The sequence below is a fragment of the Corvus moneduloides genome, chromosome 11, assembly GCF_009650955.1.
Source record: "Corvus moneduloides isolate bCorMon1 chromosome 11, bCorMon1.pri, whole genome shotgun sequence".
Taxonomy (NCBI): Eukaryota; Metazoa; Chordata; class Aves; order Passeriformes; family Corvidae; genus Corvus; species Corvus moneduloides.
The window spans coordinates 14,838,627-14,861,254 of NC_045486.1; the positions used below are offsets into that span (position 1 = coordinate 14,838,627).

A 22,628-nucleotide genomic window follows, 5' to 3' on the forward strand; every position below is an offset into this window, starting at 1 on the left:
TGAAATTTTACAAGCATTTAAGCTTTGGACAAAGCATGGAATAGCAGGCTGAAAATGGAGACACCTGATTTTCATACTTTATAAGGCCAAAAAGATTCTCTGTGATCATTTATACTAAATTCCATATAAAATATCCCACAGGACTATTCTCAGGGTCATTGACCAGAAGAAATCAGTTCCCTGTTGAAGCAGAACATCTCTTTTAGAAAGATATCCAGCTCTATTTTAAAGCTGTCTCCTCATATAATTAATTATTCTAACTAACAAAGCACTGTGACTTTGAATTTGATGTGCTGTCGCTTCCAGTTTAAAATTATATTATTCACTTATATACTGGACTGGGACTTTTTTCCAACCACAGGTTTTACGTCTCTTTGAAACAGTATTTCCATTTTATTTGAAAAATCAAGTTGGGTTTCTACTGATCTGTTAGAAAGACAAAAGCAGAAAAGAGGGAAATGGGGAAAAAGAAAGCAAAAATCTTCCCATCTACTGGCCTGGCTCATATTAATACCAGGGGAGCATTGTTGTAATCAGACAAAAAGTTCCATGTCTCAAATCCCATAGGCCTTTGCAGATTTCTAGCAGAGATTCATGGTCATTTTTTAAGCTGTTTTGAATTGAAAAATATTTGCCTAAGGAGAGAGGAAGCGCTGAGTCTTTCCAGTTCCATGTTGCCCTCCGTCTTTGTCACTGAACAGGAAGCAGAGTCGGATAATAAACAACAGAGAAAGCTCACATTTGACAACTCAGTGGTTTTCTCTACATTGTTATGTGTGCAGCTTCAAAAACACAAGAGGAAACCTGCAATACTGAGGCTCAAAACTAGCTTAGCCCTCCTTATGCTCAAATGATTCTGCAATAAAGAAGTCTGAAAAGTCCTTCCTAAAAATCCAACATCTTTCACTTCCCTCTCAACTGTTTGCAGCCTTTTTATCAGTTTCATTACCAATAATTTTCTCTTCTTTTGTGTATGCAAATACAATTCACACAACCCTGGCAAGCCATGGGGGCACAAATAAATAGCAAGAATTGTGGTGAATCTTTCCCTGCTTGTTGCATCTCTTATGTTTGTGGTGATTCAGAACACAATGGGAGTCAGAGCTGCCAGCAAAGACATTCTTAGGGAACGGGAATGAAACAAATTACCCACTTAACACGGCAAAGATCATTCTGTTAAACTGAAGTACAAACCAACAGGATTTTAACACACAGTATCTCAATCAAGTTAACACAATTCTCCTCTTTTAGAAAGGGATTTTCACAACATATTCCTAAATTTTGGCACCAGAATAAAAAAACTATCAGAAACAGATATAGTTTGTAGCAAACTGCTAATCATTAACTGAAATCCACAAAGTCCCAATCCAATAAAAATGGTGCAGTGTAGGATGGCTGGAATTATTTGAGAACAGCTTTCCATTTGCCTGTTTCAAAGTTCATTCTACAAAGAGTACCAGTGGAAAGAAGTTGTCAGAATTTGCTCTTTAGATCATGTGTACTCTATGGACTGGTAGCTGCAGGCCTGTTGAGAGACAGAAGGCCAAATATATTGTCCTGGTTTCCATGTGATAACTTGTTTTAAGAGACAGACAGAAGTGTGTGACATTAATGCCATATGTTAATATTACTTCCTATGAAAGAAATTGATGGATGCAGAATTCGGAATTTGCAAATATCAAAACAATAGGAAGATATTTCATGATAGCATAAGTGGAAAAGAAAAAGAACAATGAGAATTAAGAAAAATGATACTGTATAAAAACCTCTTTACTATGAGGCAATGCACAGTAGGAAGTTCCCTGAGAACTGGCTTGTAGCATTGTAGGAACAAAAGAAATTGAACAGTTAAAGCAAAACAAAGAACATAAATGATAGCTCAGAGCTTTATTTATCCAACACCCAATCAGCAGCTTTAGACTGATTTATCAGCTAGACCTGCTAAGAAATTTATAACCATTGCTCCTGTTTGGGTAATCCATAGAGAATAAGTTTTTGCACTTACCTTGTTAGAGACAGAATAGCAGGATTAGGTTTTATTTTGCTGATGAATATGGGCCAAAAGTGTCCCAGCTAAACAAAATCCTGGCAGCATTGCACAATCATCAATATTCATCTACCTGCTATTTCAAGTAAGCTCACAAAATGGTTAGTTAAAAACATTAAAAAAATCACCTGCAGAGCAATCGTGGTGTTCTTCGCAGGATATTTCCCCACCAGTCCTTGTTCTTTGCGTTTCTTGAATTTCCTAAAGTAGTCCTGTATCAGGAAGGTGGCATAGAACTTCCCCACGGTTACCTCATCATCTAAATGAACAGACCAGACAGATCTCTCCCAAGTCAGCACATTTATCAAGAGCCTGTACACTCACATCTGATTTGGGGGGGGAAAATGTGATGGGTGCAACAAGTACTATGCTTCCAGCTTACAACAGTGGGGCCTGCAACAGGCTCAAAAGCAATGTTTCAGCAAGCAGGTTTGGTTCAGTCAGTTACGTGAATTCATCCTAATAAAATACAGTACTGTACCAAGACTCATGTACTTCTAAATAAGTTTCTACCAAAACCATAAACATGTTTGTATATACATAGAAGCTGAAGTACTGGCTTTAGTTACTTGGAGTAAATAGATTAAATAAAATCTACTATGACTCACATACAGTGATGTTCACAAGAGTGACTCTGCCTACATCTCTTTTTTTGTCATTGCTGAACCAAATTTGCTTGCCAGTGTATTATGTCAGTTCTGTAATGCTGAAAATAACCTCCATCAGGAATTCAGTACAATTCAAACAGTAGGCAAACAGCCAGGGCAGTGAAATGTAGCATTTTTACAGAGTCACTGTTGAGAACAAAATCCAGCTTTGAAAGTTTCCAAAGGCAGGTGCCTTGCAAGGACACCAAAATCGCCTGGTTCACAGCAGGTTAAGAATTAATGTGCCTGTTTATGAGTCCATTGAATCATTCAGCTAAGTTTGATCTCTTGGTGATTAATGCTTGCCAGAAAACTAGGAATAGTTTTCTATCCAAAAACATTGCTTTTGTTGTCACACACTTTTTTTCCCTATTTATCTGACACGAAGTTCCATTTCCCTTCCTGCTGTACTGTCCAATCTCCCTGTGGTTTTCAGCATCCAGAGGTAGATATTTGCAACAGGATTTCTGGCTCCTGCTGTCCATAAAGAGGGACTGGTGTGGTTCAGGCATCAACTGTTAGTCTGTACAGTCGTGACTCGACTGAACATGAAAATCTAACATGCCCAGACACATTTTAACACACCTCTGATAGAAATTATGGGCTTTTTTAAACATTTGATTAAAACAGACTGTCCATGCATCTTCATTTTATCAATAATACATGCCAATGTATCTCACTAAGGATAGTATTTGTAGTAGTGTTTTTACCTGTAATTACTGGTTTTTCTAATTTAAATTGACTTTCTTCTTTTAGTGACTTGCTCTCATCAAAAAGAGTAGGGAATCCAATCCATGGGCAATACTTTTTAAAATCCATTTTTGCCTCTCTGATAGAATTTATCTCAAAATGAAATCCCTACCACACCAAATCAGCTCCTCTCATTATAATGTCTGAAATGGGCTGTATGCATGTGAGAAAGTATGACAGGCTTTAACTACAGTCAAAATGCACCCAGAATCTTCTCCCAGCAGTTTGTCTTTAAAGATAACAAAACAAAAATAATTATAATAATTGCTTCAAAAGATACTGGTTGGGAGACCAGTCTGTTGCAGGAAATAACTTAGCATATTAAAGAGCCTGCTCTGCCAAACTCTGACAATTCCTCAAGGGTCAGAGTCCCCTCAGTTCCTGCTAGGAAAGACAGAAGTAGCAGAAAATATCAGGAACAGCTCACAAGAAAAGCTCACCAGTCTATGGATTCCATCTCAGCAATAAAAGGCTTTTTAGTTGACTCCACAAATTTCATTAATAAACCTTTTGTGAACATTTGCTTTGATGGTCACCTGTAATCTTCCTTTGCAGCTCTTCAGGAGACTAATGGTACATTGTATTAGGATGAGATCTCTTATACAACATGTGATGTAAACTTGCCTTCCCTAGTTTAGATAAATCCACTGATCTGCAACATAGCTCTGGTTTCACTCCCCAGATAAGCCTTTCCCCATCCTTCATACACTATTTCATTTCACATATTTGAACAGAACTTTTAAGGAAGTGGGTTAGCAAAGGGCTCCCAGAAGGAACAAGCACATAGAAGTGACAGACTTGATATAACAAACACCGCTACGGGTTGCACTCAGAGCATGTCTCACGTCAGGCTATGACACTGCACCACCACTGACTGTGCCTGAGATGACAACACCTGTGAAATACCAGGATGCAGAAATGAAGGGCCCTTACTGATCACTTTGGACATGCAGCAATTGTTTATAAACATATCAGACAAATGCAGTGCCAGTTCACTGAACTGTGCACACCGAAGTCTGGCTGTGTCGGCACGGTGCTTGTGTCAGTCACAGGCACAGTCAGTCCTATGGCAGACGAGCACACAGGAACTGATGCCTGGCCAAGGGGAGCCATCCTTGACTCTGCTTTCTGAATTACACACATATAGCCAGATATAGACAGGTGTAGGAAGGCAGCTAAGCATAACTGACCACAGAACAGACAAATTGCTAATTACAATTAGTGATGGCAAAAGGAATCATTTCAAAAGGAAGCTGTTGGAAGAGGGCAAAAAGTACTAGGCAGGATTAAATGGATTTACAGGTGGAGACTGGGAAGTTTAGAGAATACAGGTGAGTTCTTAGTGAGTTTTATGTACTTCTCTTACTCTTTAGTCTTATCAACAGATCAGGCATTTGACTGACATTCTATGTTTTTGCAAAGCAGTTTCACCCTTCTGTACTGAAAATGTGTTGCTAACTATAAAAAGTCTCACTGAGTTATAGTAAAAAGTTATTTAATCAGTACCAAGAATTAACTGTTTATTTCTAGTGCATTTATTTATAATTCAAGGGGGGGGAAAAAAAACCCTGCTATACTGATTATTTTCATTCTGCTCTGCAAATAAGTGTTCTGGAGAACATGACTCACAAAGGACCTAACATTCAGTAATATCAGCACAAGTAATACTGGTGCAAATTACTATAAACTGGACCTCTCAATAATTTTAAGTGCAAGTGATTTTAACATATTGAATTTGAATGCTTTGTTGATTTATATTGAAGAGAATTTTTCATCTCCTAGGAAATTGTTATTATCAGCAGTTATTATTAACTGGTGTTAATCCATAGACAATTTTCCATTGAATATTAAACATCAAAACTAATTTCTACTGTACACTAAGCTATTTTACACTCCTATGGCATATGAATGTAAAATAGCTGTATTGGCCTTTTTTTTTAGGTGGTTTGCAATATTTTCAATTTTCAGATAAATCGTAACAAGGTCCACAGAGGAACAAAGTAAACTGGAATTGAAAATTCACAAATCTGCAGGACTTCCCAACACATTCCTATTTATACTGGGTTGCAGAAGCCATTCTGTCTCCTATCAATTGAGCACATCCAGGTTTTCAGCCTTCTAGCTACACTGAAGAGCTACATTTGCAGAATAAACATTAGCAATGAATTTCAGTATAGCTGAAAATAAATACACAGCTTATACTCAGCAATGAAATGAAGCTGAAGTTAAGAGTGAATTACTATGTGAGATTAGTTCTAGGAATGTAATCTGTACAGGTTCATTGTCAGATTGATTTAGGCAGGCAGAGCTCGCTATTCTGAAGCATGCTTCTTGATTTCAATAAAAATGTAGGGGAATAAAGTTGGCAAGAGGCAACACTAATTCCATGCCACCACCCTAAAACAGAATTGCTTCAGAATATTCGGAAAGACTCATAGTTGAAAGGAACAGAGGCTGCAGAAAAAGCTCAAGCACATAGTTACAACAATAACAAAGCGATTCATCTATGCCATGCAAGCACTTAGGTGTAAGGCTAAAAACAACAGAGTAGAACACAAAAGTTGTTTTAAATGTGCAGTATCAGCTCCCCTTTGGAGAGTCAATTTAGCCAGATTTTTGGCATCATCCCCACTATTATCCAGCAGCCACTACACCAACAGCAAGTGGCTCCTCCAGCCACAGAGACGCTGCTCCACGGAGTGCAGGCAGTGTTCCTCCTCCTGGCACTGAGCATCCCCTTTCAGGGCCATCCCTTCCAGGCCCAGCATCCCCCTCCACGGGGCAGGGGCTGGAGTCTGAGCAGTCTTGGGAGCTGCCATAGCACTGTGAAGTGCAATAAACTACAAGGAACACCAGGGGATTACAATGGAGCTGAGGATTGGATGTCGGGGTAAATATACCCTGGGCGTGGGTGACAGTGAGACAGATCCTGCACCTTTAAAACTTGAAAAAGCAAGTATAAAACAGTCACCTAAACCTACACTACAGCGTAATAATAAAAATATATATATTGAAAAAGGCTAAATATATATATCTATCAGAATATATATATTTACAAAGAGAGATATTGACGTGTCATTTTACGGCACGTAGGAACAGTTAATAAAAGTGCCTTGTAGTTCTCACAAATGTTTGGTGTCATTAGAACTCAGATATCTCCTTAGATGGGCCACATTCATATCTCAGTCTTATAGGCATAAATCTGAACCATTTCCATCATCTGTGGAATGGCTCTGTTTTAAACTAGCATAGCTGAGATCATCTAGCTTCTTGCTTTATTAATTTAGCAAAAAAAAAAAAAAATTTAAGCTGGCAATTAATTTTTTTTTTCTCCCCAAAGTGTTCAACATATACAAGCAAATAAGCTATAATGTAGCATAGTACAAAACATGTTGTTTTGCTCAATGCATTGAAATCAAGCTAGTTTATTTTGCTGAATGATTTGAAACCAAGACTACATTTAGGTCTAATAAGGTATCTTTTTCAAGCAAGAAAATAGTCATAACATTTTCCTCTCTTTCTGAACTAAGTCTCGCTTATCAGTCCTATATGTATTATCTACTGCAATAGGATATAATTGTCTCAATATTTATTTTGCTATTGTTTGTTGTCCTTAAATGACATTATAATTGCAAAATTTAGCAGTTTTATTCCTTTGGTTCCTGACAATCTGGAAAGACCAACATGCACGGAGAACAGCACACGGCAGAGTTTATCGGACTGACCGCCAGCGGGAGGGACAACTTGGTCAAGTAATTTCATGCTTGTTTTCTTCCATATTTTCTTTATGACTGCTCTGAGTTCTTCATTGGCTTGCTCTAGGTTACCTGTGGCAAGGAAATGGGAAACAGAGGATGGTTCAACCAGGTGCAATGAGCAATCCTTTGGATATTAATTAGCTGTATACAATTACAGACTGTGATAGAGATCCTTTGGGGTGAGCCCGGGTTATGTGATGTAGCAGACAATGGCACAACTAAAGAGAAAAAAAGGGAATAAGACATCAAATTCCTGGTGCTTTCAAATCCAGCTCTGGAGCACTGCAGACATCAAATGTGACTTCTAGACCTTGGCCTCACTCTGTCGCTCCTTCTGCTTAAACTGTCCAGAAAGTGACAACTTGCTCTTTACAAGCCACTTCTTCCTTGATCCAAAGCTGAGCCTTTATTTACTTAATCACTGTAATTTCTCAGCTGTACAGGCTTGAAAGTTCAAACAACTGAGTACTGAGCAATTTTTCATCTCTTGCAGTGCTCACCTAAACCACAATAATGCCTGAGGGGCCTTAATCTAAGTTTGTTATTGCCAGTGGAACCCAAATTCTCCTGAGAACAGCAGAAGAAATGGAACCAAAAGCAGTAAAAGATGGCAAAAAAAATTTGAAAAATGTGTAAAAATAGAAAGAAAATCCTTTGAAATATTCCACTATCTTTAAAAACCTTTCTCTCTTTAATACAAATGACAGAAATCCATTCAACCCAGTCAGAACTGGCCTTGACCAGATTGGGAATGTTGCTTTCAAGTGTGCAAAAGCTGCAGTTGCACCACTGAGCTAAAAGGTAGTGAGGAAGGAGCACCTTGATAGGGCAGGAAGGAGAGTTCATTCATTTCTTGAAGTAGAACTCCTGCTATGCCACTGCTGCACATTTTTATCTGACCAGATGAAAACACAGAATAATTTCTGACGTATCTTTGCCTCTGGCCTCACTTTCCCTTTCCTTTCATTTTCTAGCAAATCATTCCTAGCAACAGTGAATACAATCCATGATCCAAAACCAGATCCATCAAGACCAAGGCAGCCCTACTCATGTCCAACAAAAGAAATAAATTGTAACTTTTCCTTATTGTGCTTTGTGACAAGTGCAGTAAAGGCTTTACAGTGAAGAACCTTACCTTCTGTTTTTATCTTTAGAGCAGTCCTAACCAAAGCAAATAAAGTAGCATTGAACATGACGGTTCCATCACTGTTTAGTGGCATATTCATGGCTACTAACCTCTGAAAATGAGAAAAGGAAAACAAATTTTGATGCTGCTTGCTTTGAAAAAACCTTTCTTTGAAAAAAAATTTGTAATGTTAATTTTGAAAAGTGGACGTATCCAAATAGTATTAGTGAGAGGAACATAAATTATGTAAGCTCTTCAGAACTAAGTTGAGTCTTCCATCCTAGCTGTGTATAATATGCAGCCAATATTTTTGATATTAATCACATGCATGCTTATTCAAAAGTTAAAATGTACAGTAGTTTTCTTGAGCTATTTATTGAGCTAACTTTCAAACACTGAAGTTCTTGACTGTGAGTCACGCTGTGCCAGTACTAAGGACAAAAGCATCTCTTTCAGGGCATGGCCTCCAGCTGTAGTCATGTCCCAGCTTTCCCAGGGGTTCCTCATGCTCCATAAAGAGCACCAAGTCTTAATTGTCTGAGCCCATTTACTCCTCAGGAAACTCTTCAGTGATGTTGTGAGTCTCTTATGCCAGCTACACTGAACTCCTGTGAAAGGGGCTTTGCTCTTTGGGTCAGTCCATCCCTGCATCAGTGTTCTCCTTTTAGAGCAGCATTGCTGTGACCCTATCTGCCAAAAGAATACAATTTCACCTATCAAAATCTTTTCCTAATGTCTGACTTGGATTTTCTTGTATTCTAGTTTAAAAGCATTACTCAATGAATAATTGATGCTAGCATATAGACAGAGGTTTGCTTTAAGTATGCCTTGAGACATTCCATTCCAACCCAATGGTTCACACATCAACTTTACCTATTTATAAAACAGATATACAAGAAATCTAAAGTACAGTACTGTTGTAACAATCTTTTAATTAACAGGTCTGATCTTATTCCCAATGAAATTGCTAAAATCACAATATCCGTAATTCTGAAGTCCTCAAATAATGTAATAATCATTCATCTCCTTTGTGTTGTTTTTCAACTTTTACATTAAAAGTGTCAAAATTAAACATTTTGCCTGACAGATTCTATATAATTTTAAATTCCCACTTATTTTCTGTTTTCTTACTCACTTCATATTGTATTACACACTATTATTCACTCCAGCTTTATCATCTTGCAGTTGGAGAGAAAATCAGGTGAAACCCACCTTGCAGGCCACTCGGTGAGGGCATAACTTGCCAAAACCAAGAGGTGGCTGAATCCGTCTCAGCAACGTCACCACATCGAGGTGTTTTATCCTTCCTCTGGAACCAACACACATCAGTTACCAAACATCCACTCCCAAAAAATACACCCTGTTCTGCTTGTATTGTTCTCACTAAATAAATTATACCAGAGAAATGATCTAACTTACTTTGCTTCAGGGTCATATTCTGACCATATTCTTTTGAATTCATCCAAATGATGGGGGCCCAGAATGGACCAGTCACGTGTCAAATAATCAAAATTATCCATAATGACAGCCACAAATAAGTTTATAATCTAAAAAAAACCGAACAAGTAATTAGGAAGAATCCACCTCGATTATTTTGATTTTTTAAAATTCAACAGGTAGTAGGTTAAGAACTCGAACAAGTAGATCAATGATTTTTGGCAAATATCGTCAAATAGCACAGAAAATATTTGCATTTAACTGCCTAACTGGAAGTCTATCAAATCATGACACAGTTCTATTTTAGAGTACTCAATGTTCTGACATTGGCTGCAACACGGTTTTGTTTCTCTTCCTCGGTTTGCCAGATCCCACTATATGAAACTGAAGAATGGGTGCAATATACATATTATGGCCCAGTGTGTATCTAGGAAAACTGTTTCTGTAGCAATAGGATTCAATTTCATGACAATACATTTTGTTAGCACAGAAGGTGATACAGAGCAGCAGAACATATATGTTTACATCAGTTCACAGAATTTTGGTGGACCACTCTCCTTTTGCAAGGAAACGATTACTGTGAATAAAACAAATCAATCAGCTTATACCAGACACCTGCAATGAGGAAAAACATATTTCAACAATTATTTTCGAGCAAATAATCCATTCTGACACAGGTTAGGGTGAAAGGTTATGTTCACTTCTCATGTGCCTCACGTGAAGACGCTTGTAGAGACACAAATCCAAATTCTAAGTTTAAACAAAACAAACAGCATTACTAATAAGTCAAGGGAATTGCAGCTCTATTATTAATGAATATTTAATGGCACCATTGAGAAATGCACAAAATAACAGCTATCAAAATACTAATTCAGCTTTGAAATGTGCAGCCAACCACCCTGCACACATGTGCAGTCAGGAGAAAATCTCACACGTGAGAATTTAGAATCATAGAATAGTTTGGGTTGGTAACGACCTCTAAAGGTCATCTACACCAATTCCCTGCAATAAGCAAGGACATCTTCAGCCAGATCAGGCTGCTCAGGGCTCTGCCCAACCTAACCTTGGATGTTCCCAGGCATGGGGGTCATCTGCCACCCCTTTGGGCAACCTGTGCCAGTGTTTCACCACTCTCACTGTAAAAATTGGCATAAAATACAGCATTTAAGACTCTGTATGGAAAAATATAACCTTGCCAAATATTTTGGATATAGGATCTTCAGTCATTCTCTCAACTCACTACGCTTCATTCGGAAGAAAGCCAAAATGCCAAAGCTCATTGCTGTTGATAAGCACAAGCTAAACTCACCAAAAATGCACAGAGCATGTAAAAACTGATAAAATAAATGATGGCAAAATTGCTTCCACATGTGTATTCTTCCCCAGGATTATAATCAGATTCTGGATCACAGCGCTTTCCAGGCAAACATGCCAGCATGATTTCCTGCCAGGCTTCTCCAGTTGCACACCTTTATAATGTCACAAAGATAAATTCAGCATTATTTGATCAAGTTGGATTAAAAATGCATTAACTTGTTACATTCTGAGAAAATACTGGAAGCTGTACAAGCCCAAATGTGAAGACAGAATATGAACATTTCAGAGTAGAAACTAATTAAAGAAAAGTACAGACCAAGTTTTAGAACTGACAAGCACAATCTGACAATGCAGACACATTTTATAAGGTAGATTAATGCACCATAGAGGCTTGCATGTAAAAATTGGAAGCCCAAACTGTGATTTACAAGTTAAATGCTTATTGCAGCAGAGGTATTGTGTGCAAAAGCAGTGTTGTGTATGAAAACATGTCATAAAATTTCAAAGTACATGTTTGCAAAAGATGAACTGTCCTCAACTGTGGTTGAAGAAATGCCTGTCTCTAATTTCTGCTATTGCATTTTTTGTACAGTTGCATAAAGCCTGTGTATAGCCCCATGATTTCAAATTTTTAAAAGACAATTATATAATTATGACATCTTTGGCTGTGTTCATTACCTGGTGTCAAAGGCATAAAGTGATTTAGATCTCAGTGGGTGATGCCTTTAGTTCCAGATAAGGAATGTCCTGCCAGTTTTGCCAGCCAGGTGAGTAACAATGCACAGGAGTTGAATTACAGAATCTCAGGCAAGAGACTGCTCAAGGTGGTCACCCTTAGAGGCATCCCTGTCCCATGTCATTCTCTCCTTGTTCCAGGACGTTTTGAAGCACTCCTGGAATGTGTTTGCCTTCTTCTTAAGCTCTCCAGTGACGGAGATCCCATAATCCCCCACCCCACATTAAGATGTAGCTACCCTCACCTTCAGGAAGTTTTTCCTATGGTTTATCTGATATTTCCCTTCTGCAAGTTACAGCCTTTACCTTTTGTCAACTCTTCAGCAAACGTAAAGAACAGTTTATTTCTTTACATTTGCAGTAACTTTTCATTTCTTTGAACTATCACAGAAGTTGTACTTCTAAAGTTTTCAGTAGGGGCAGAGTCTTTTGCAGCTTTCCCAATACTCACACGGATTGATATCTGGGCTGACTACATTTGGGCTCTGCCTGAAGACAGTTACTGCCCCAACAAGGAATTTCACAAGAGCTGTAATGAGTTTAGATCTGTATCATCTCACTACAGAACCCTGTTGTGCCAAAGGACACTCAGCACACAGCCACAAACAGGATGTGCTTGTTGAGCTGAATTGATTCTCACTTGCAAACACGTTTTGCACGTTTTTCATACATCAGTGAAATGGGATGCACTGAGTGAGAGTTAAGGTTTACTCACCTGAAAAGAAGAAGCACAGCTTGGGGGAAAGTCTGAAAATTGTTGTTCCTGTTTATTTGATTGTTGTCCCTCATGGCCACTTTTCCAAATACCTACAATAAACCAGAATTTTGATTTTCATTCCAGTGACCTGTGCTATCAGAAGCCGTAGGCCTTGCAATCTAAGCTTCCTTCAGGATGCATGAAATTTCACAAACACACTTTCATTACACTTTAGATTTTTCATGATAGTCATATAAGCACAGTAAATTTATCACTTATACAAGGAAAGAAAAAAAAAAAAGCAGCACACAAAGTTCTCTGGTGTCTTTTTGAATTTCCTGATCAAGAAAATTAGAGCCAAATAAAGATTTTCCATTACTCTGAAAGCTCTGCCTTATACACAGCACCACTACCAAAGGAATGTTTCAATAAGCAACTTAGGAAACAAGCCTCAGACCAACCTGTTTTGAAATGCTAAAAAAATTCTCTCATTACCTGCATTCCAATGACAGCATAGATGAAGAACAGCATGGCTATCAGAAGGGCAACGTAAGGCAGAGCCTAGAAAGGGACAGGTGCATTGTCTTTTAATAATTTCACACCATCATTCTATTTCCATTTTCAAAAGTAATTTCTCCGTTCAACACAGACTTTTCCAAGGTTTTTCTTCCTATGCAAGTGCTTAAAATGTTATTGCCTGTCACTCTTAGTATTTTGCTGCATGCAATGAATACCAGCTTCATTGTATTTTAAGTTACTTCTGCCAGCAATCCAGAGGGAAGGATCTTTAGTGTTTTAATTTTATTTTCATTACTGATTCTGACAACACAAAGATACTTTGTTCTATACAGTTACAGAGTTTCATTAACTTCACATTTGTCAGTTTTCAGGAGCAATGATGCAAGTATCTATTACACTTATGAAATTGGTTTTATGTAAAATATGTGTTAAATTCTTCTTCTAATAAGTCATCTAATAAAATGTGTGGAAGCATGAGATCTATGTATAACAAACCTATCCTACTTCTTTTAAATATACCAAATATTTTTCCAGGAAGTACCATAGAAATCTCACAGTAACAGCTAATATTAAATGACAAAGAATGACCCTCAGACTCACTGAAGTAATTGGTGAAATTTATTTTGGCACTAGGATGGAAATGTATTTAAATATGCTATTATTGTTAACGTTAACTAAAAAAAATTTTTTTTACACTCTAGAGGGTATTGCTCCATAAAATTTGGTGTATAAATGGTTGTAATTATAAAGCTAATTTAAATAAATTGTGCTAACCTGAAATGATTTGATAAATGTCCACAGTAATGTTCTGATTCCTTCTCCTCTGCTCAGCAGCTTCACCAACCTCATCACACGGAAGAGACGGAAAAAGGTGATGGAGATCCGAGCGCTGTCTTCAGAGTTCTGAAGAGCATCATGGAGAAGTCAAACCAAATACAAACTCAAACATGCAACACTTCCAGAAAAACAACATCAAATGCCAAGGTGGAAGAGGTAAGATTTGAAAATGTATCTTGAGGGCCTGTTCACCTTGATAATCATGATATGAAAGGAAAGATTACATGCTGAAAACACAGGACCTGTAGAAATGCTTCACACACCACATGCATTTCCAAGTTTTCTGGTTTGTTAATAGGATCATATTGGGTTTGTTTGTAGTAGACTCCAATAGAACACTGACAATGAATGCAAACCACTGCATAACACCTTTGCAGTAAGACAAGTATGAAAAATACAGAAAAACTTGGTGGAAAAAAGACATGGTAAAAAGAATAAACTCAAGTATAGGTAAAACCACTGGGGTCACTTTACTGATCTTACCCCAGACTCATCAGTTGTGACTGTTTCAGTTGGCTTTGGCTTTAAGAAATTAAGAACATTAAATATTAAAATCAAATAAAAGATTAAAAAAAGTTAGCTTAACCATAAACAAAATGAAGAACATTTTTAATTTCTAAATGTAAATAAACGTCTTTCAACTCAATATATGTCCTGAACAAAACATTAATACCCTTATTAAAACCATCCTCTCATCATTTGGCTGACTCATGCTAAAACATTTTTGGCTGGCTCATAATAAAATCTTCTGGTATAAAACATGTTTAAAAGATTCAATGGAAAGTAAATACAAAATAAAATATCTGCTCCCTTGTAGGCCAAACAAAATTAGCCATCAATTTTCACAGGTTGCATGAAATTACAGCAGGAAGCCCAACTAAAACTCCAGAACAAAGCTCTGGGACCAAACTAGCCTTTCAAGGTCCTTTTCTGCTATGCCCCATTTGAAGATTAATTATTCCATCACGGGAATCTAACCCAAGTCAAGTAATTGTGTTTTATATCACATCAGGAGCTCCCTTACAGCAAAGTTAATTCACTTGAGGTAACTCAGTGATGAACACTGGGTGTTGCAGTGCTTAACAAGCACATGTTGCCAAAGGGACAAACGTTTTTAGCCCCATGCCCTGAAGGCTGACCCTTCCAAAGAAGGGCCCATGAAGAGGCAATACTTGAACTCTCTCACCATACCTGAGCTGCTGTAACAGGACCAGGCATGGAGAAAGGGATCAGGATTTGATTGATCCTTCTGGAACAGATCTGTGCAGCCCTCAGGAGCTACAGGGAGCAGCAGAGGGGCACATGCGATTTCTTGTTCACAGAGCCAAACTCTGTGTCCTGTGAAGAACATCTCACTTTTCTCCATTTATTCTCTCTGTCAGATTTTGGAGAAGCCTTCCTCAGAGCCTAAATGGTCATGCACTTTGCAGAGCAGGCAGGAAAGCTTAAAGGACCAACGTCCTGTGCTTGCTTGTGCACAGACTTGCAGCAGCTTCTTCCAAAATTGGAGTGCCTTTAAAAACATTTATAGCACTAGGAAAAATGGGATTCTGGATGTTAGACCCCAGTGATGGCTCTTACTCTCTTGCCTAAAATATCCTCCTTTTAAAGGGGCCCCTTTCAACAATTCCTCTCACATAGAGCAGCAGTGAACACGATGCCTCCTCAGAGCTGCTTCCAGCACGCTGTGGATGCACCAGCCACACTCAGTGCCACACTTCACCTACTCAAATCTCACACACTGCTGTTAGTCAAGATAAAACTTGAGGAGAAGGAAGGGAAAAGAGAGGAGCTGATTCTGTTGAAAATATGTTATACAAAGATACTATGGTAAAGAAAAGCAACAAGGGGTAGTACTTCAAAATCAGATCATTATTAAAATACTAATTGTTTTCTCTATTACTTTTTCTTTCAAAATGTATATAATATCAAGGGATCACAGGGGGAAAATAAGGTAAAAATAACTGTTTGCTCAACAACGTGCAATCTACATATGGATACATTACTGCCCTGCCAGCATATCAATGTATTCTGAAACAAAGAGTTTTTAACTGTATAAGGGATTATTACTGAATTTGGGCATTAAATTAACCAAAACCCAGATCTCCTTATTAAACTTTAACAAGAAGAATATTTGTAAAACTGGCTGTAACAGCTAAACTTTCTAGGAACTTATATAAAATAGACAGAAAATCAGCTGCTAAGCAAAGACAACAGCTTCATTAGAAATTCCCTGTGAATTTCAACAATTTTAAATAAAATCATCAAAATATAATTAAGGTAAAAATCATTATCACAAATATCATAAATGTCAAAATATCACAGATCATGGAAACAATCTTGCAAAGCTGCCTACCTAAATCAACCCCAAACCTGCACCAGTGCACACAGACCCGCACTGCTACTGACTTTTTAGCACAGAAAAAAAATCCTTTTCATCTTAAGCTTTAAAGAAAAAATGTTTCATTACACCTTCTGCAGATGAAGCCTGAAATGTCATATTAATCTCTGGTGACTGAGTCAGGTTGAGCTTCATATTCTCTTAAATAGTGAGCGAATTACGTAATTTGCTTCAGTATTTTGTATCACCAAAAATTGAACACAGTTATTTGACAGAGATCAGATTAAAGTACAGTATCATCACAAATTGACACTAAAAAAAAAATTAAATAAAATGTTGGGCTTGGCATTTGGGAATTTTTCCCACTATGTTTTATCGGAGAAGAACAGGGCCCCAAATAAGTTAGCATCAGTATTAGGATGGCAATATATAATGGGATAGATAATACCAGAAAAAAGATACTTTGCTCCTCCACATTTTTATTTAATCACTTTTCCAAATGAAAAAATAATGAGTTTGCATTATGACTTGATTATGAAAAAAAAAAACTCTCAAAAGGAAAAGTCAGTAAAAAAAGGTTTTGTACACGTAATTCTCTTAGTAATTACTTAATTCTCACTTTTAAAAATGCAGAGGTCAGATTACCCAAACTATGTGATCAGTTCTACTGGAGCTGCTCAGGAATGATGATCCCTCACTTTTTCTGTCAGGAGGTCACTGAAGGTATTTGTGTTTGCACAGTGGTGTATGCCCAGGACTGCCCAAGGCACACTCCCCTCATGAATCCCTCTTTCTCAGCTTCTTCAGACTAAGAAGTCCTAATTGCCTGCTTCTGATGGCTGATCTGATGCTGCTGGGGAGTGTTAGGATGTCATATGCAACAGATTACAAATTATGGACACTGGAAAGCGCAGGCCAGTAATGAAAAATAAAAACACTCTGTTCACAAAAAGCAAATTGTACAATAATACCAAGGTGGAGATAAATGCTAGAAACAAAATGTGAACATGAACTCCTGATATGAGAGGAGTTTTTCCTACTGAAGATGAAAATATTCATCACCGGGCAAGTGTTTTGGGTTTGACATTTTAGAGTGTACCTAATTTTTTACCCTCTTTGGCATTTCCCTCCGATAATACAGCAGCTTCATTGATTTTACTAATACCAATTAAAATGAAGCTAATATAGTGATGTACCACAAAAGAAAACATTATTCATTCTTATTTATAAAGGAAATGCTCATCTGGGAGACAAAGTTAGTTAATGGTTATGTGTGTCCTTCCAGCATGAAGCAATGCTCAGATCTGGGAAACTGAGATAAAGATAAGACAGTCTTCAGCAACAAAAACAGACAGACTGACAGGAACAGAGTGTCTGCTTCCTACAGATAAGGAAAAACCAGACACTCCCCAAGCACACAACCTTATTTGCAGCATCAGTGACATTATGTGCACATACACATGTAAGAAGGTGGCACATTTTGAATTTGTACATGTAGGGAAGTATTAGAATAGACCTGAGACTGAGGGGGACAGGCTGAGCAGAGACTGCCTCTGAGGATGATATCTGCTGACAAGAATGCAAATAAAAATATTACCTGTGGTCAGACAATCTACATCCAGCCTCCTCCTTCCCCTCACCTTCCATCAGTCATTCCAATGCTACTTGGTCCTAAATGCTTTGGGACTGGCTGGTCATTGGTAGGATTATTTTGTCCCTCAAAAACTGGGACTCTGTGATTCTTACGATGGCAAGTGTACCTCTGTCTGCTAGAAGTCTGGTAATGGGCACAGCTGGAATAAAAGGACAGCTTCTGCTTTCCCTGCTTGGCTGGCAGACACATTGCAACGAGGGGAATGAGCACAGAGACCTCCCTCACTGTTTTGCCTGTTCTGTCAGCCATGGGACAGCTACACCCGAAGCCTGGGTCAGCAAAGCCCTTCATAACCACGTAATTTTGAGCCAATCATGAAATACTTCAAATAGGCAGTAATATATGATTTTTCTTTTAGTTAATCAAAGTGTGACAGAACAGTTTTCTTCCTCAAACAATCCCAATCCTCAAAATATATAACCAATGATCAACCTAAATTTCTGACTCCCTGATCAAAATATTTGCTACCAATTTTGGCCAAGTACTAATGCTGCTTATGAAAAATTTAGCACATTTCATAAACAGGAACTCCTTGTTGCATTCTTCATATTGCAACAAATGTTCAAAATAAACATCCTGACTAAAAAGAACTTCAGTGTCAAAACTGTGAATAGTGTGAAACAGATTGGATCATGCACTGGAAGCAAACTCTGTGCTTAAACAAAAAATAAACATGGTGAAAAACAGTGATGTTAGTAAATGGTGTTGGTCAAATGCTTCTTTTTTGCATATCGTCCCAAAGGGTCCAAGACTATGTCAGAACAAATGACATATGGTGACAATGTCCTCATCACCACAATTAAAGAAGGAAGCATCTGAATGACAAACACATATGATGACAATAGCATAGCAAAACATTCAGGTTGCCAAAATATCTCCAGAAACGTGTGCTATGAGTCCATGTGCATAAACACACACGATTTGTTCAGAGAATAGCTATTGCAATTCAAATGTGAGCAAGAAATTTTCTTCATAGTCTTATCAGTGCTCTGCTATTCCCTGTTCAACATGAACCAAATGCCCATAAACATCAATTAATAAAAATTTTAAGTCAACATGAGAAACACCAGAGAAGATTTTTAAAAAGTGTCTTTTCCCTTGTAAAAGATCTAAATTTGCAATTAATATGTTGGTGGCATAGGGTAATATATGATAACTAATAAATTATTACCATTAACACCATGGAAGCAGCTCAGAAATATATTTTTGGCTCCAAATTAAATATTGCAACACTGTAGAGATTTATTGCACTAAGACTTCACACTAATGAAAGCAAAGCTGGATGAGAATGTAGTTTTCAGATTTACCCTTAAGCCTAAAGAGAAATGTTTGCAAAAGTCTACAAAAGATATCAACTGTATCCAAAGTACAAATTACTGGCACCAGTACCTAACATATGATCGGGGTGCATAAAGTGGTACTCAAACTGAACTGGACTTGTTCAAAGTTGAGTCCAGAATCTCTTACAGGAGGTAGACATGAGGTTTTTATTCCACTCCTCCACAGAGGCATAAGGTCAAGATTCAAGACAGACAGGTTTTCCTGAGGGGCTCAGGAGGAAGATATAAATGCTGTTCATTTAACATCAAGAATAAAATCAGTCCCACAGAGATGGCATTGACCATTTACATAAAAGACGAGGAAAGTGAACTCTCCACTATTTTCTCAACATTTTGGCAGCACATGAATGGTAAAGGAAACTTTAAAAATGTGACTTAAAACCTTCACAACCACTACTGAAACAATGTGATCATGCTTCTAAGTCATTCAGTGTTGGTCATCCAAATGGCTTCTGAGCTGACAAGTAAGATCATTTCTAGACAGTCAGGCCAGATTGAAACTTGTATGTTATTTCCTTTCAACAACACACTTTATTTCCAATTTATTTCTCTCTTATTCTCCTAAGTTATAGATATCCCTCTCCCAGATTGGACTGACCACACTTTGTGCCTGCCAATCGTTACTCTGTTTTTTTAATTGAAAAGCAACCATTTCTATGACCACACAAGATCTTGCATGTCATGTGAAAGTTTCTGAAAACAAAAGGGCACAGAACCCAAAAGTATTTATATAGGTTTTAGTAGTGGTTTTAATTTTTTTTATTGGTACACCATAGGTATTTTTACTTATATATACTTGCCTCTAATAATTTCTAAAAATAAAATGAACATGAAAACCAATTAGGTTCATAAAAGAAGAAGGTTGAAGGAAGGGATATTAAATGAAAGAATAAATTAAAAAGACAATCACAGAACATTTTTAATTGCCAAAATATATGTTGCTCTGAGGTGGTTCATTTCTGGAGTTGGTCACTGATCCAGTCCTTGAGAATGCTGACCAACCCTGTAAATTGCTTAATACATTAAAGACTGACTTCCAGAGGCACCAAAAATATCCCAACCACAGTAATTTCCTGGATTATGTGAGAGTGGGAGGTTACTGGATCAGAAGAATCAGCCTCAGGGAAGCATATATATTATTATAAAATGTAAAAAAAAATTATCAACAAAATAAAAGAGATGCCATTTAATTTCCAGTACTTAATACTGAAATCAAGGTGATGTGTACCTAGACAGTCCAATCCATTCTCTTGTAAAAAATGGGCGAGATGCAAACTTGTTGTTTTCTAGAAGAACTCACTGGCCTTTGCAATGGATCTAAGCATACCCAGGATGCTGCTGAGCTGTTTCCACAGCACGAGGCAATCACATATGTGACCCAACAGGAGTGTTTGGTTCACACTGAGGACATGAAGTACTCACACTCATGTTTCCTTTACACTGCTCAATTAAGATGGTTGCAATTAGAACTGCGACAGGACCTGATTTTCTGTCAGTGCTGGTGATTTTTTACCCTCCTCCAAATCAGCCCTCAAACAAGGCTGAGCTTCCTCAGCTTAAGAAGTTTCTATAGTGGGACTTCTCACAGCTGCTATTGCAACCAGGCTTGAAATCCCATTGGAAACAGAGTCTCATTAGCATCTCAGCAGAGCTGTAGATTTCCCAGGATCACTGTCAGTGTCAGATAACAAGTACAGGTGGAATGGCACAATTCAGAATGCTGAAAAAACACTGAGCCAAAGATTCTAAAATATGGGATTTGGATTACAGAAATTTACACTAAACTAATCAAGTAGGAATAGTTCAGTAGAATCAAAAAAGTAAAAGTAATAAAAACCTAAGAAATTTCCCTGGACACTCTGCAGCATTAACTGTTTCATGTTGAAAATGGGACATCAAGCCCAGAAATATATTGAAACCATAATACATTCTTGACTTGCACAAACAAAGCACAGAAAAGTGGCAAGACCAGAAACAGACAATACTTAGAACACAAAGAGCCTGCTGTGCAAAGCTAGAAGTCAAAGATGAGCATTTTTCCCCTTGTGAGTATAACATGAAAACTAAGAAATGGCAGTGCTGGTTGTTGACTGTGGTGTGTACTCATCTTGGAGATCATTAATTGGTCTCCAGAATATTTTCAAGACAACTGTGAGAATTCCTAAATGACAGTGTTCTTCACAGCTGGCAGCTCAGCAGTGACCAGTTACAAGTAGAGCTGTCCAATTAGCACTGCCCATACACTGCTAAATCCTGCTTTGGCCATGGAAGTACCTCTGAGATCTTTCAATCTCTTCACAATCAAATACAGTTTGCAGTTATGAGGGAAAGCTGTTCTGAATGATTGGTCTTTTTACACTCCTCAAATACACTGTTCACCTACACCAGTACTACTGTGAATGGAAATCATGGGTAAATTGCAAACATTTGAGCTGTAAGTCTAAATCCAAAACTTTACTGGGGAAAAAAAAAACCTAAACTAAACAAAACGGACAAAAAACCCCAATCAAAAATAAATCAGAGGTGGCTTTTAAAAACATGCTCCATGAAGAATAATTATACTTTAAGAAATGTCTCAAGGGGACACTGCAGTTCTGGGCTGATTGACCCTCCCTGTCAGCTCAAGATCCTTCAGTTCACAGAAAGATCCATCCCCACAGAACTGAGAAAAATCAGTCTGAAATCAAAAGGTCAGGATAGAGTTCTTCTGCTCCCATGTTGTTACATCACTCCTCCTTTTTCTTTCCAGAAATTCAGACAGTCATGAGATTCTCACAGTTTAACACAAGACCAGGAAACAATTTCAAGGTCAATCAGTTGTCCAAACACCTATATGTGCAATGGCCATCAGTCAAAATTCTGGTGAAATATGGAGTTTTCCAAGTACTTTAAGAGTAATTCAAATTTCCGAACACTTACTGCAGGATATGAAAAGCAAAAGGATTGGGAAAAAATCCACAGCATGGAAAGCCTTACTTTCTATGTGCCCTTTTTCTGCTACCTCATGAGATATGAATGCTAACATTAAAACCCAAACTTCCCACAGAAAAATAAATCATCATTTATTAAACCAAGCCACTAAAAACTTAGAGAATCTTGAATTATCTTGGTCAAGTTACCTACAAAAACCAATGGGCTTCAAGTAAAATAGTAACATAAGCTTAATTCTTTTTTATATATATTTTCTGTGCATATATAGAAGGACAACTCTTATTGTCTCACTGTGCTGTGTGCATGTGCAACTATACAAGTTTATAAATAGGTAATAGCAGCTTGTACAAACATCTGTATCAGTGTTTTGTTCTTTGATTCCAGGATTAAACATACTTTTCTAAAAAAGGACTTTTTTGGGGATTAAGTTTACATTTTCTGTATTTCTTGATGACAGCAATTACTTTTTAGTGCATGAACAGTTGCTACTTA

At 37.6% G+C, this 22,628-nt stretch overlaps 1 protein-coding gene and 1 long non-coding RNA gene across 2 annotated transcripts in view; one reads left to right on the forward strand and one right to left on the reverse strand.

Moving 5' to 3' along the window:
• Positions 1–22,628, reverse strand: part of CACNA1D (calcium voltage-gated channel subunit alpha1 D) — a 172,685-nt gene that overhangs the window by 20,432 nt on the left and 129,625 nt on the right. The window contains 10 exon segments of the mRNA XM_032120445.1: positions 2,176–2,306; positions 7,170–7,271; positions 8,338–8,440; positions 9,541–9,637; positions 9,748–9,875; positions 11,075–11,234; positions 12,533–12,624; positions 13,010–13,075; positions 13,808–13,936; positions 14,354–14,392. Of these exon segments, the coding sequence (XP_031976336.1) occupies positions 2,176–2,306; positions 7,170–7,271; positions 8,338–8,440; positions 9,541–9,637; positions 9,748–9,875; positions 11,075–11,234; positions 12,533–12,624; positions 13,010–13,075; positions 13,808–13,936; positions 14,354–14,392 (1,047 nt within the window).
• LOC116449207 overlaps positions 13,922–22,628 on the forward strand; it is a 34,539-nt gene continuing 25,832 nt past the window's right edge. Inside the window, exon 1 of the long non-coding RNA XR_004242271.1 lies at positions 13,922–14,026. This is a non-coding gene — a long non-coding RNA (uncharacterized LOC116449207). The remainder of the gene's footprint in view (positions 14,027–22,628) is intronic.